The 12,237-nt window shown below is 46.7% G+C and overlaps 2 protein-coding genes and 1 non-coding gene across 3 annotated transcripts; all 3 read right to left on the bottom strand.

The window, feature by feature from the left end:
• Positions 1-5,603: 5,603 nt before the first annotated feature.
• Positions 5,604-5,675, bottom strand: J4E88_002470. Its single transcript has one exon. It is a non-coding gene; the product is annotated as a tRNA-Met (tRNA).
• A 374-nt stretch (positions 5,676-6,049) lies between these two features.
• On the bottom strand, positions 6,050-8,272 carry J4E88_002469 (uncharacterized protein; the record flags this gene model as incomplete). The annotated part of the gene is made up of 6 exons (XM_049396131.1): positions 6,050-6,651; positions 6,703-6,822; positions 6,876-7,002; positions 7,111-7,311; positions 7,365-7,786; positions 7,837-8,272. 6 exons carry the CDS (start codon positions 8,270-8,272, stop codon positions 6,050-6,052), a joined length of 1,908 nt encoding a protein of 635 aa, XP_049258535.1.
• Positions 8,273-10,077: 1,805 nt separating this feature from the next.
• Positions 10,078-12,047, bottom strand: J4E88_002468 (uncharacterized protein; the record flags this gene model as incomplete). Its single annotated transcript, XM_049396130.1, has 3 exons — positions 10,078-10,946; positions 10,996-11,449; positions 11,631-12,047. 3 exons carry the CDS (start codon positions 12,045-12,047, stop codon positions 10,078-10,080), a joined length of 1,740 nt encoding a protein of 579 aa, XP_049258534.1.
• Positions 12,048-12,237: the final 190 nt, after the last annotated feature.

The raw sequence follows: 12,237 nt of genomic DNA, 5'->3' as shown, positions 1-12,237 counted from the left end.
TAGAGGTAACTATAGACTTAGTAGCTATAGTAGACTTAAGGCTACGCCTTACTACTTAAGTCTCTAGAAGAATATATTAGCAAAGATACTAGAAACAAGAAAGTAAGTATCTAAAGAATAGTTAGCGACTTACTATAAAAAGAGTAGACCTAATAATTACTATACTTTAAATAATTAGTGCAAACTCTACTCTTTATTAGCTAGCTATTAATATAGACTTAGATACACTAGCTAAATATCTTTCTATAATTTAATAATACACACTAACTACAGACAATAATCTTAATAGAAGAATTCTTAACTAAAGAGTTAATTATACTAACTAACTTAGCGCTAAAATAATAAGATAGTATAAGCGCCTCTATATTAGAGTTAAATAGCTAGCGCGTAGACTTATTATCTAACTAAAAGAATTTGCTAATAGTTATCTCTAGATTAGCTAAGTAGAAGTTACTATAAGCGTTAACCTATATATTAGACTAATAGCTTTTCTAATTAGTAGCTAGAATAGAAAGAGAAGGCCTAAGTATATATTCTACGCTTTGTAAGGTATATAAGTAATCTTATATATCTATAGTAAAGCTAAGAGTAATAATATAGGCTCTCTAGTTAGTTACTAATAAAGTAGAAGATATTAGAATAATGTTTAGTTAAAAGGCTCTAGAGAAGAGAAAAGACTTACGCTAGGTAATGTACTAGTTATAACTAGAGTTAGAAGTTTTATACTTATACAACTTTACTATACGTATACTACGCCTACTCTCTTTAACAGCCTTAGTTAGAGTAAAAATAGAAAGACGTAAGAACTTACTCTAGTTCTTTTACTTCTTAGAAAGGTAAGATATAAGCGTCTAAGAGGCTTTTATTAAGAACTTAAGAGCTAACTTAGGCTAAGAATAGCTAGTAGAGTTAACGTTGCAGACAGAGAAGAGTAGTAGAGTAGTATTAGACACGTTAGTTATAATAGTATTAGTTTAGCTAACACTAGCGCTAGTCTTAGCTTTAATTAAGAGCGTAGTCTTAGGTAGAGTAGGTAGAGTAGGTTTAGCTAATAGCTATTTAGGCGTACGCAAAGGTTAGAACAATAGCGTAGTATTATTACTAGCACTCTTAGTTATAGGCTAAGTAGTAATAGTAGTAGAATTATCTATAGCCTTAGACTTAATAGTTATTTTATTAGTAGAAGTTAGCTTAGAAAGCGCAAGCGTGTACGTAGCAATAGTAGTAGCTTACTTAGCTATAGTAGGCTTAAGAGCAGGCGTAGTAGTAGAGGTAGTAGAGCTATTATTAGCCTTAGATATAATAGCTAGCTTAGCGGTAAGCTCTTAAGTATAGAAAGTAGATGTAGTAACTAGTATAGTGTCTGTAGTAGCTAACTTGTCTTTAGAGTACTTAGGTAAAGCTATAATAAAGAAAGAAGGTTAAAATAGAGTAGAGTAGAAAAAGAGAAGAAGATAGAGAGAGAATAGCAAAAGGCTACGCGCGTAAAGGTAGAGTTAAGAGTAGTAATTACTATACGCAAGAAGAAAAGTTATAATATTATTATTTTAATAGCCTAATTACTAAGCGCTAAAAAGCTCTTAGGCGAAAAAGTAGAGTAACTAGCGTACAGGTTCTAATAGTAGTGTAGCATATATAAATCTTCTAGAATGTCTTTATAGATGTACTAGTAATACACTAAAGATAATAGAATATTTATTAGAGAAAAGGCTAATATTATAAAGAGTTAAGCGCTAGATAGATAGGCGCTATAGAAAAGTAAAGATTAAACCTAAGAAAGATATAGTTCTAAGTCTAAGAGATTATTAGCTGCTAATATTAAAAGTAATTAAGATAAGATTTAGAATATACTAGAGAAATAGAGAAAGAGGCTATAGGCTAGTAGAAGAGATTAAATTAAAACAAGAAGAGTAATAGAGAGAGATATACTAGAATAGAAATAGCCTAAAGAGATTTTGTATTTAGATTTCTAGGTAGAAGTTTAGTATATAGTATATTTAGATTAAGTAGATAGAATCTAGTAATGTAATAGGTAGAAGAGAATATCTAAGAGCTATTCTCTTGTTTATACTTAAGAAGAAGAGAAGGCCTTCTTCTTAAGTGTAGAAGAGATGTAGTAGTAAAACTAGTAATATAATAATAGTCTAAATAGCTATTAGGCTTAAGAGTTAGTGTGCTAGAGAAAGCTAGGTCTAAACAGCGTTTAGATAAGAACAACAACTACATACATATATATAATATAATTAACTATATTAAGTACCTATTTTAATAGAGATACTTCTAATCTCTCTACTATAATTCTATACAACTTAGAGTAGGCTACCTAATACTATATAAGCGCTAAAAAAGAAATTCTAAGCTAAGAAAGTATAAAGATCTTTACACTAAGCGCCTAAGTAGTAATTATATTATACTTTATCTAAATTACCTAGTCTATTACTATTCTAGGTATTAGCGTGTTAAGAAAGTTATAGATAGTAAGCGTGCTATCTACTTTAGAAAGCTTATATGCCTTTACGCGTATATAGAGCGCGTTCTACTTATAGTACTACTACTCTAGATTAGTCTTTACTAGCTTAGCCTTACCTAAGTAAGTATAGTAGTTCTCTCTAACCTACTTCTTAGTTATAGTATTATAAGGCTGTAGTTACGTCTTAAGAGACTTTATAATTACGTAAAAAGACTAGTCTTAGCTCTTAGCTAGCTTAATCTACACTAGAAGTAGTAGAAGTAAGTTAATAGTTGCGTTAACCTACCTCTTAAGCTTTCTAAGCCTACTTTAGGTACTTACTAAGAGAGCTAATTTAAGCTTCTACACTACTAGTTTCTTATTCTAGAGCGCTTTCTTATTACGCTCGCTAGTTTCTCTCTCTAGATAGATAGAATAATTAGAAGCTTTAAAAAAGGCTATTTCTAGAGAAGAGTATTACTAGGTTAATCTTCTTTTATACTTCTAGAGAGCGCGCGTTAAACTTAAGCTGCGTAAACTACTTAGGCTAAGTAGAGCGTCTCTTAAAGATTACGCTACTTATTAGAATAAGTATTAAGCTTACTAAGAGGCTATAGTTACTTATAGCTACTTTATAGAGAAAGTAGTAAGTAGCGCGCGTATTACTAATATACTTAGAGTTATTAGAGAGAAGCGCTACTATAAGCGTAGGTAGTTAATATAGAGGTACTATAGTAGGCGTATATAGTTAATGCGCAAAGAGCTAGTAACAGCTAGTTACCTTACTTATTATAAGAAGAGAGTTTAAATAAAGATTAGAGAAGCGTCTAAATATATTATTTGCAGCGTTATTATTACGTAAGAAAAGTAATACCTGTACTTTAAAGCGCTAGGCTTATAACTATAGAGAAAATTAAGCTAGAAATAATAGATTTAGGTAATTAGAATTATAATTACTACTCTTATAAGATTAGACAAGAGCAGTGTAATATATACAGGCAAGCGCGTAAAATACTAGTACAAAAGAGAGAAAGCACGTAATTAACCTAACAGGTGCTCGAACACCTGTTGCGACAATTCTTACAAGCCGCTTCTTTAACCTAGAAAATGTCTAACACGTTGCTTGATCTAGAAGCATATCTAGATACTCGCGTCGAGAAAGCAGTAGAAGCAAGCAGTGAGGGCATCAGTACTGACGAGCGCTACATACTACCCAAGTCAAGCCGACCCGCCACCACTCCACCCACCCAATCTTCTCTTCTTTCACTATCGTTATATCTCATTCAATCCCAAGATGAGTCATCGAGAACATTTCAAGGGCATGTGGTCTAGACTCAAAAAGCGAGTATGGCAAGACGCCCGTACGCGGTTGTACGTAGCTTAAAAGCGCGCAGACATGCGGGGAGACGCGGATTCAAGTTTCGCCATGTCCAAATCCCTATCTTTCTTTTTGCCGCTCTTTCTGCTCTGGCAACAGTGCTGTTTGTATACTTGCTTAGGAAGATATGTTTTAGCCAAAGTAGTGGTGACGCAGAAGTCTACTTCACCTCAGCGTGCAATGGTGGAGTCGCTATCTTAGGACTAGGAGACGACAAAATCTTTTCGCGTTAGGTATTTCGTGAATATAACGCAGGTTGAAGTATACGTTACCTTCGGTAATACTTGTTCGATAGCATTTGATAGTGTGTATTTAGAAAAGGGCGGCCTAGCTTCGGTCATCCCCTAGTAACGTCCACTGTCTTCGTTCCAAGCTAACCCGCTAGCCCAGCTTTTGTCCGCATCTCCGCCATCGATACCTTGACCCTTTGTTACTGAAACACCTTATCTCACTTCTCTAGCGCGCCCGTATAAACGAAGGCCATTTTCTCAGTAACAGGTACCTTGCGTGACCCAGCAATTTCCTTGCTAGACTCACTCCTTTCATTCGCGTAGAGACTATGGAACAACTCAATCAGCCTGAGCTCCTCTCCATGGACCAATGCGAGTGAAACATTGTGTTTTATATGCCATGCGTGAGGCGCGAAGCAGTTCTGGCAGAGACGTGCAAGAGTCTTCATATTCATATACTGTGTGATATTGGTGTCACAGCCCTGAGTATCACAGATCCGACGGTGGAGGGCGGTATGAAGGTCAGCGAGACCGAACGTGGCCTGTGAGCGGATTCCTATGGCCATTCTCAGGTTGTTTGGAGCGAGTGCGATGATCTAGGATTACAGCGTTAGACCAAAAGCTGATACCCTGAGCATGTCTTACTCACCTCTTTCCACTCAAACATTTGAGTTACCAAGTCCATTGCCATTCTGTTGACTCTTCTCCACGTCAATACAGTAGCAACATCCATGTGCAAGACAATTTGCTGTTGCAACTCGACCGGAAGCCGAGAAAGTAAACCTAGATTGGGCGCGGTGGTGTAGTCTGGTCCGATAGCGTGACGGGCATCGTCGAGGAGACAATGACGAGCAAGGAGATCGTGATGAATAACGCCGTGAATAGTGTTTGCATTACGGACATGAACACGTATGTTGTTGGCCGCCGACATGACAGTTTACTTGGCTGGAAATGATTGCTGTGGTAAGGTGTAGGCGTCCGGGTGTGAAGAACAACAAATGTAGAAGACTGAGCGTACCTTTGACCAAGACTAGCGCAAGTGTAATGCAATTATCATGTGACAAAAGAAGTGGAACAGGCTCTGTCGCGCGCTGGTGTTGGCTTAAGTAGACGGTTCATTGTGGTGGTTATCGTTGATGCCTATGCCGCTTGGAACACTGCAAGATTATTAGTCACAAGAACCTATATTGTGAATACGTATCAATGAACAAGCACAGATGTACACAGATGTCAGGACTGACACCTGCTGTGGAGATTTCGAACAATCCCGAGGTCGAGTTGTATTCCTATGGCTTGTAGGATGCGTCAGAATCGCGGTTTACGCCGAATTAGAGCCAGCAATTAATGACCTGGAGCCTTCTGTCCCTGGATAAATCTTATCACAGAATGCATAACATCTAGACAGCATCTTAATTTCTGCGCGTGGAATTGATGCAAAAAGAATGTCGACAAAAGGAAGATCGCGTGAATGACAGGGTGTGATTGACAACTACGCTGGTGAAACTATAGCATGTGCAAAAAATTAGCAAAAAAGAAAGAATCAATCTAGCTGCTCTCGGTTTCGATCCGAGGTCCTCCGGGTTATGAGCCCGGCGCGCTTCCGCTGCGCCAAGCAGCTTTTGTGGTTGATTGGTTGATGGAAGACTTCTAAATCTGATGCAATATAACCGCAACCAAATTACTAGTCGGCTCGCAGTGCAGGGCACTACAACTATCAAATCTCATAAATTTTTGGTGTGAGGGTTAATGCAAGCTGTGGTACGTAGCGTGAAGATTTTGCTCTGACTCACAAAGAAGCGACTGGTTGTGGAGATCCCTTGCTAAAACCCAACATCCCAACACCCCAACTAAACCCTACCCAGGTACCAACAAAACCACGAAGCCCAATCCACCGGACGCCGCGCTAAGTTACATAACCGAACCTTACACCAAAAACCTTACACCAAAACACACTCATAATCGTGACCATAACCATAATCATGTACAATCCCCTCACCTCGAAAACGCGCCCTCAGCATCATCCCCCAGCCCCCTAAACGCAATCCTCCCATTACTCCGCAATACCTCACAAACCGTCTCCGCACTCAACTCATACCCACTCTTCCGCCACCTCGCATTAAGCCAATCCGCCAACGCATCCGCGCTACAGCTAAACCTTCTCGTATCCCACTCATGCAGAATCAAATCCACAATAGGCTGATCCGGCAACGGCTCCGGATGCGGATCCTGCAGCGGCACCGAACTCAACGGCATGGGTAGTGCGCGCGGCGGAAAGATGTTTTCGTAGGCGGTCAGGAAGTGGAGGAGGGTGTGTTCGGTGTGGGGGCGCGAGGCGAGGGTTATGCCGAAGGGTTGGCCGTTTAGTTTGAGCGCGGAGAGGGGGCAGGCGGCGGTGGGGTAGCCGGCTGCGGCTGCGAGGGCGGAGAGGGGGGCGTCGCCGGGGGCGACGATGAGGTCGAGGGAGAGGGTTGTGAAGAGGTAGTCGAGGCCTTCGGGTCCGCCGGCGGTTTGGAGGTGTTGGCGTGCGGCGTTTACTTCTTCGCGTTTGGTTGTGGATTGCAGGGCGGCCATTAGGTCGTTTTGGTCGGGGCAGGCTGGGGGGTGTTAGTAAGAGGGGGGAGTTTGGTGGGTTGGAGGGCACGTACTGGGTGGCAGGCAGAGTTCGGGATGGTCGAGGTTAAAGTTGATGATTTCGGCCAGCGAGTGCATCTTTGTGACTTTGAAGTCGCGGATGAACTCTGCTAGACAATCTTTGAACTCGGAGTCTGCGTCGTATCAGTATCAGTATACACCCAGCGCAATAGAGGAAGATACTAACAAACAACAGGCTCAAAGCAATTCTTGCCATCAATCGTCAAACTCGATTGGTTCGGCAACTCCACCGGATACACGACATCAACGCCCATCTCGATCATGCTCTGAACAATCATATCGTATTTCTGCGTCTGCACCATGTCAGCACTGCATAACCCAACACAACAACAACACCAACCCCTGCACCAAAACGTGCGTTCTATACTTCCATATGTACGCAGAAGTAAGCGCTAACTCACCATGAATCGCTCGGCGTCAGCATTGATCCGCCCGCTTTTACGCCACGCCTTCCAAATACTCGGCTCGCAGATACCGATGCGGAGCGTCCCGAAATCCGGCTTGATCTTGAACGATCTGTGTGGACTGCTTGCGTGTTCTTCGCGGTTGGTGGGAACCATCATGGCGTCCATTAGCGCTACGAGGTCTTTTGCTGATTTGGCCTATGGTACTGTCAGTGCGTGGAGTACGAGCTGACGCATCCGCATGTGCTTACCATGCCTCCGACGGCGTCGAATGTCTTGCTCAGGTTGAAGATGCCGTCCATTGGGATCTGCCCAGCTGTGGGTTTCAGAGCGTAGAGCGCGGCTCGGTTTGCGGGCGTGATTAACGATCCGATGGTGTCTGTTCCGATCGCAAGGGTGCTGAAACCTGAGGCTACTGCGACTGCGGATCCAGTTGATGATCCTCCCGGTGCGGAAAGCTCCCAGTGTAGCTTTCTTTTCGCGATGTGTCTTGAGACGTAAGGTGACTGACATTGTCCACCGACTGCTGACCATCCTGGAGGCATAGAAGGGTTCTTGAGACCGCAAAACTCAGTCAGATTCGATTTTCCGATGATGATCATGCCGCGTTTGACCAATCGTTCGACAATTGTTGCGCTTTTCTTGGGTATGCATCCTACGAAAGCGTACGATCCTGCACAGCAGTAAGTCACTGGTCTCGATCAAAGTTACCTAACCACATACCAACTGTGGTGTCCATGCCTAGCTTCTCATCGGTCATAATGTTGTCTTTCAACACTATCGGGATACCATGTAGTGGGCCTCTTATCTTGCCTCTTGCCCGCTCATCGTCCAGCTTCCTAGCCATCTTGATCACTTCATGCTTTGGCGCAACCGAAATCAATGCACGTAATTGTCTTCCTCTTCTGTTGTGCTGTTCAATTTCTTTCAAATACAACCGCACAATCTGCACACTTGTGAGGGCTTGTGCATTCATGAGTTCAGAAAGCTCAAAGGCCGAAATGGTAAGCGGATCAAAGTCTGGCAGCCATGCATCGTCGGCCGAAGATGTGAAAGATGCCTTGCGCGACGCATTACTGTTATCGACAGACTCCCGTGGTTGTGCGTTTCCGATGTTTGGCGCAAGGGCCGTTTTCAGATATCTGAAGACCTTCGGCATGGCTGCGTTGGATTTGCGACCGTCGGCTGTGCCCAATGTGGGGTGCGGGCGCGTGGGGATGGCGATGCCGGGATGTGTGTCGATCCGGGGTGATGAAAGCGGAGCGTGAACGTTGTTTGGAGTGAGAGTACGCGCGATCGCAAGACTGAACAAGCAGATCGTCAATGTAGGGAGATGAGACAGCCAAAAGCGTCTGCAGGGGACGTGGGCTCCGCTAGATTATGAGTGCTTGCCATGGCTGCGTCCGAGGCTCTAGACATCGCCAGTGGCTGCGGGTATGATCACTCCTTCGAGGCCTGACCGAACTGGACGTTCGCCTTCTGACATCCCGGTCCATGGCGTCCATAGACTGTGTGGAGTAATAGGGTTGGTGGTTCCAGGGAAGCCAATCGAGGACAAGTATTTCCGGTAATTCGTACTTTATGTTCTTCCTATTCGCAGATGCGAAAGCCCCGTAAGAACCACATGATGCGTGATCAGGTTGAAGTTGCACAACACTTTACCCGGAACGCAGGGCCGCACGGAGCTGTTGGCGGTTGACGTCTCGCTTACGGTCAGATGGTGGCTGCTCACCCTGCTCCCATCCAGCCGGCTGGATATTGGCACTCTTGGGTTCTGCGGAGTCGTGGTCCATTCGGTGTTTTTTCCTCAAGAGTGTACCTGCTGCCTGGTGTCGGATGAGCTGGCTGATCTTTACTACGACTACTTCACATGATCCTGCGGATTAATTCCAGTCTCTGCATCAATACCACCGAGGTTCATTGTTCGTCATGAAGGATTTCCCTTCGTGATCTTCACCAAGGTCTCTCCCAGTGAAACTTAGCCGTTGCTCGAGATCTCTGCGCCCTGGTGGCACAGCGATATACGTCGTCGTGAGACGATAAGAAAGCTTGCACTTAAACTCGAGCAACCATGGCGTCCTTCGTGTATACCGGACTGGGCAATGTTGGGGAACCTGAACCCCTGTCTCGCTTCCAGACATAGGTTTGCCGTGTTATGCGGGGTACCGACTCCTTCAACTTTGGTGGTCTGATATGTTGTTTGTTGCAGTCGCAGCACGTGGAATATCGAAGCGCTACAACGAATCGCCGTTCGATCGAGGCTGACAGCGCGGCCAGGCCCGCAGGAGGCACGCGGGAGTCACTATCACATCACGATGAAGGACCGATCAGAATGGTGGCACAGTTCTCGAAGAGTGTTCAGGCGGCGCGGCTAGTCAAGCCTAGAATAGCGTCAGCGCGAAAGCCTGCCGCCGTGCGTCCAGATGCTGAAGACGCAATATGCAGCCCCATACTTTGCAATATACGACGCCACGCTGTATAAATTACTACCCAGGTCAACTGATGCCACTGGGTAGTGTGTGCGTAGTCGCCACTTCCGCCAATCTGGACTGTGGGATCCCTCACTGCCGTAGGTGGATGTCAAAAGCCGAGGCAGGTCCCGGTACTGCATGCTGGGAATTAATCAAGAGTGAATGTAGTGCCAACCTGATGCGTATCTAGCGGATACGGAGGAAGTTGTCTAGTCATTGGACAGGTTGGACATGCGAGAGCCTGACACGTAGAAAAGTTGATCGCGTTCATGGAGATGAAAAAATGATCGTTTACTACCGCTAATTCGACGCCAGCTTAAAGCATCTTCTGCGGAAAGTACGACCTCTGCCGTCGTGTCGCAGACGCGATAGTGTATAGCATTCGAAACTGACAAGTGATTAGAGGTAGGCATGTATAGGCTGCAATACAAGTGTTGAGCGACGTTCTGCCGTTGCTTTTCGTGCCTTCAGGCTACCACAGACGAGCATGTCCCTAGAACGTCGTCGTAGCCAGTCTGCTCGCCGCATTCTTCGCGTCAATGCGATCATCATCCTCTTCAATCCCCTTCTGGCTGCCTGCCTTGCTAGTCGCACGTTTCCTCCCATTCACAGACTCTTCCTCATTTTCATCGGCCTCGGGTAAAGGCGCCACGATACTGCCGCTCATGCTACGATTAAGGCCGTCACCTGGGCGCCGGGGTACGCCAGACCATGCATCGCCCTTGGGACCTTGTGAACTGGCCATGGGAGTACGGCGCTGAGTGGGATGTGCTTCGCGACCCAGCCGGGAAAGGCCACCACTACCGTCGATAGCGCGGATGTCTGGTCGTACCGATTCTAGTGTCGCAAGTGTACGGCGCTCTGCTTCGATTTCTCGCACGACGTATTCGCGGATCGCTTGCCTCATGTCTTGTGTGGTCCTGTTGAACCATTTGCGTTGCTCTTGTAGGAGGTTGGCTGTGACGCGCTGGGCTTTCGTTGTGAGGTATTGTTCGTGGCTTCTCGCTTCGTCTAGGGCTGCGATAGCTTCGTCGACCTTGTCCCGCTTAACGCTCGAGCTGGCCTTGAGCCTATCGGCTGCGGACAGCTTGGACTTTGTCGCGGACTGTGCTTGTAGGAGCTCGCGGAGGAGGATGTGTCGATTCGTGAGGGTTTCTTTCGCAATAAAGGCGTCGCTACTGTGGTATTGGAGAGGGTCGCCGAGAGTTGTAGCTTCGGCAGTACCCTGTGCTGCGTGGAAGTCGCCCGTGGCCTGGATGACCTTCCCGAGCTTCTTGTATGCGTGTGAGAGACCGACGTGTGTTTCTTGGACATGTAGCGCTGCGAACTTGGCACCGAGATCGGACTCTGCGACGCCCAGATCTAGATTATGTTAGCCATGGACTGAAAGGTCTGCCTAGGAAGCGCCTACTTCTCCTGTGCTTCACGACCTTCTCTAGCTTCTGCTCCGCCTCCATTGTGCCTAGGTAGAAAGCCTTGACGACTGGTCGTGCCGCAGCAAGTTCCGGCGTGTCGTCTGGCGGCGGCGCAAACTGCTTGATCATCTTGCGGCGCACGCCAGTCGCAGGTTGCTTCCTCCGCACCACAGGGCTGTACCCAAAGTCGCTCTCCACGAAGAAGACCATCTCTTCGTCGCGTATCAGGATGTCATTGCTGCATACAATGTTCAGCCACCGTTGTAGCGAAGTCTTCAGGCGTGCCTCGTCTTCGTCGGTGCCTGCGCCTGCCGAAGTAGTCGCTGGCGGTACTGCAGGCACAATAGCTTCGGGGCATGCTGAGATGAGATGCTCGCCCAGCTTGACAAACTCGGAGTGCAGGCGTCGGACATCGCGGAATTGGGTGGTGCGGAACTTGGGGAGGTTCGTCTGGAGACACGTCAGTAGGAGTTGGAAATGGGGGCCAGGCGTGCGCGGTATGGGCAGGATTGGTGTAGCTATGCAGTCCGACTGAGAGGCCGGAGAAGCACATGTCTACCTTGCACCACGCCTCAATGTCCGCTATGTCGCGCGCCTCTAGCCCGGTCGTGTCGATGTTGTGGAGACGTACGTAAACATCGAATCGCAGTATCGGGTCCTTCTTGCTATTCCGCTCGAGTCCCGTGACCTTGGCCTGGAGCTTGTAGTGTTGCTGTTGGCGCTGCGGCCTGTTCCCGTGATATCGCTGCGGCTGCTGCTGGCCCTGCTGCGCATTGGGTGACCGCGGCGCATCTTGGCCCGGCATCTGTGGTTGCTGCAGATGGTCGCCGTTCTCTGGCGCCGTGCCGGGCCGGCTTTGCGCATCTTGGTCGCCCATGTAGCCGTACTGCTCACCACCTTCATGGTACGGGGAAGCCTGCGGAGGCAGCGGGGATGAGGGGATGTCGTTGGTCGGCGGCTGGCCAAACGACGTTCGGTTGGCCTGGGGCGACGATGCCCATGGGTCGCGGCCGCCGGGGTGGTCCGGGTCGTGGGCGCTGTAGTCCATGGTGTGTGGTGGGGAATTGGAGCTCTGGACAGCTGCACCAAGCTGTCGAGTGATGCGATGATGTCGCTCGAATGCCCTGACCTGCCCTGGAATTAGCCGAGCTAGGCAAGGCGCGAACGTCGACATCCTTCACATCACGTGCGACTGTCAAACAGTCAGACGCTGTCAATTCGCCCATCTATCGCACTGA

Source organism: Alternaria novae-zelandiae (assembly GCF_023758075.1).
Source record: "Alternaria novae-zelandiae strain BMP 2774 chromosome Unknown scaffold_3, whole genome shotgun sequence".
NCBI classification, from domain to species: Eukaryota; Fungi; Ascomycota; class Dothideomycetes; order Pleosporales; family Pleosporaceae; genus Alternaria; species Alternaria novae-zelandiae.
Note: the sequence above shows the minus strand (reverse complement) of the source record. Positions and strands in the feature narration are given on the sequence as shown.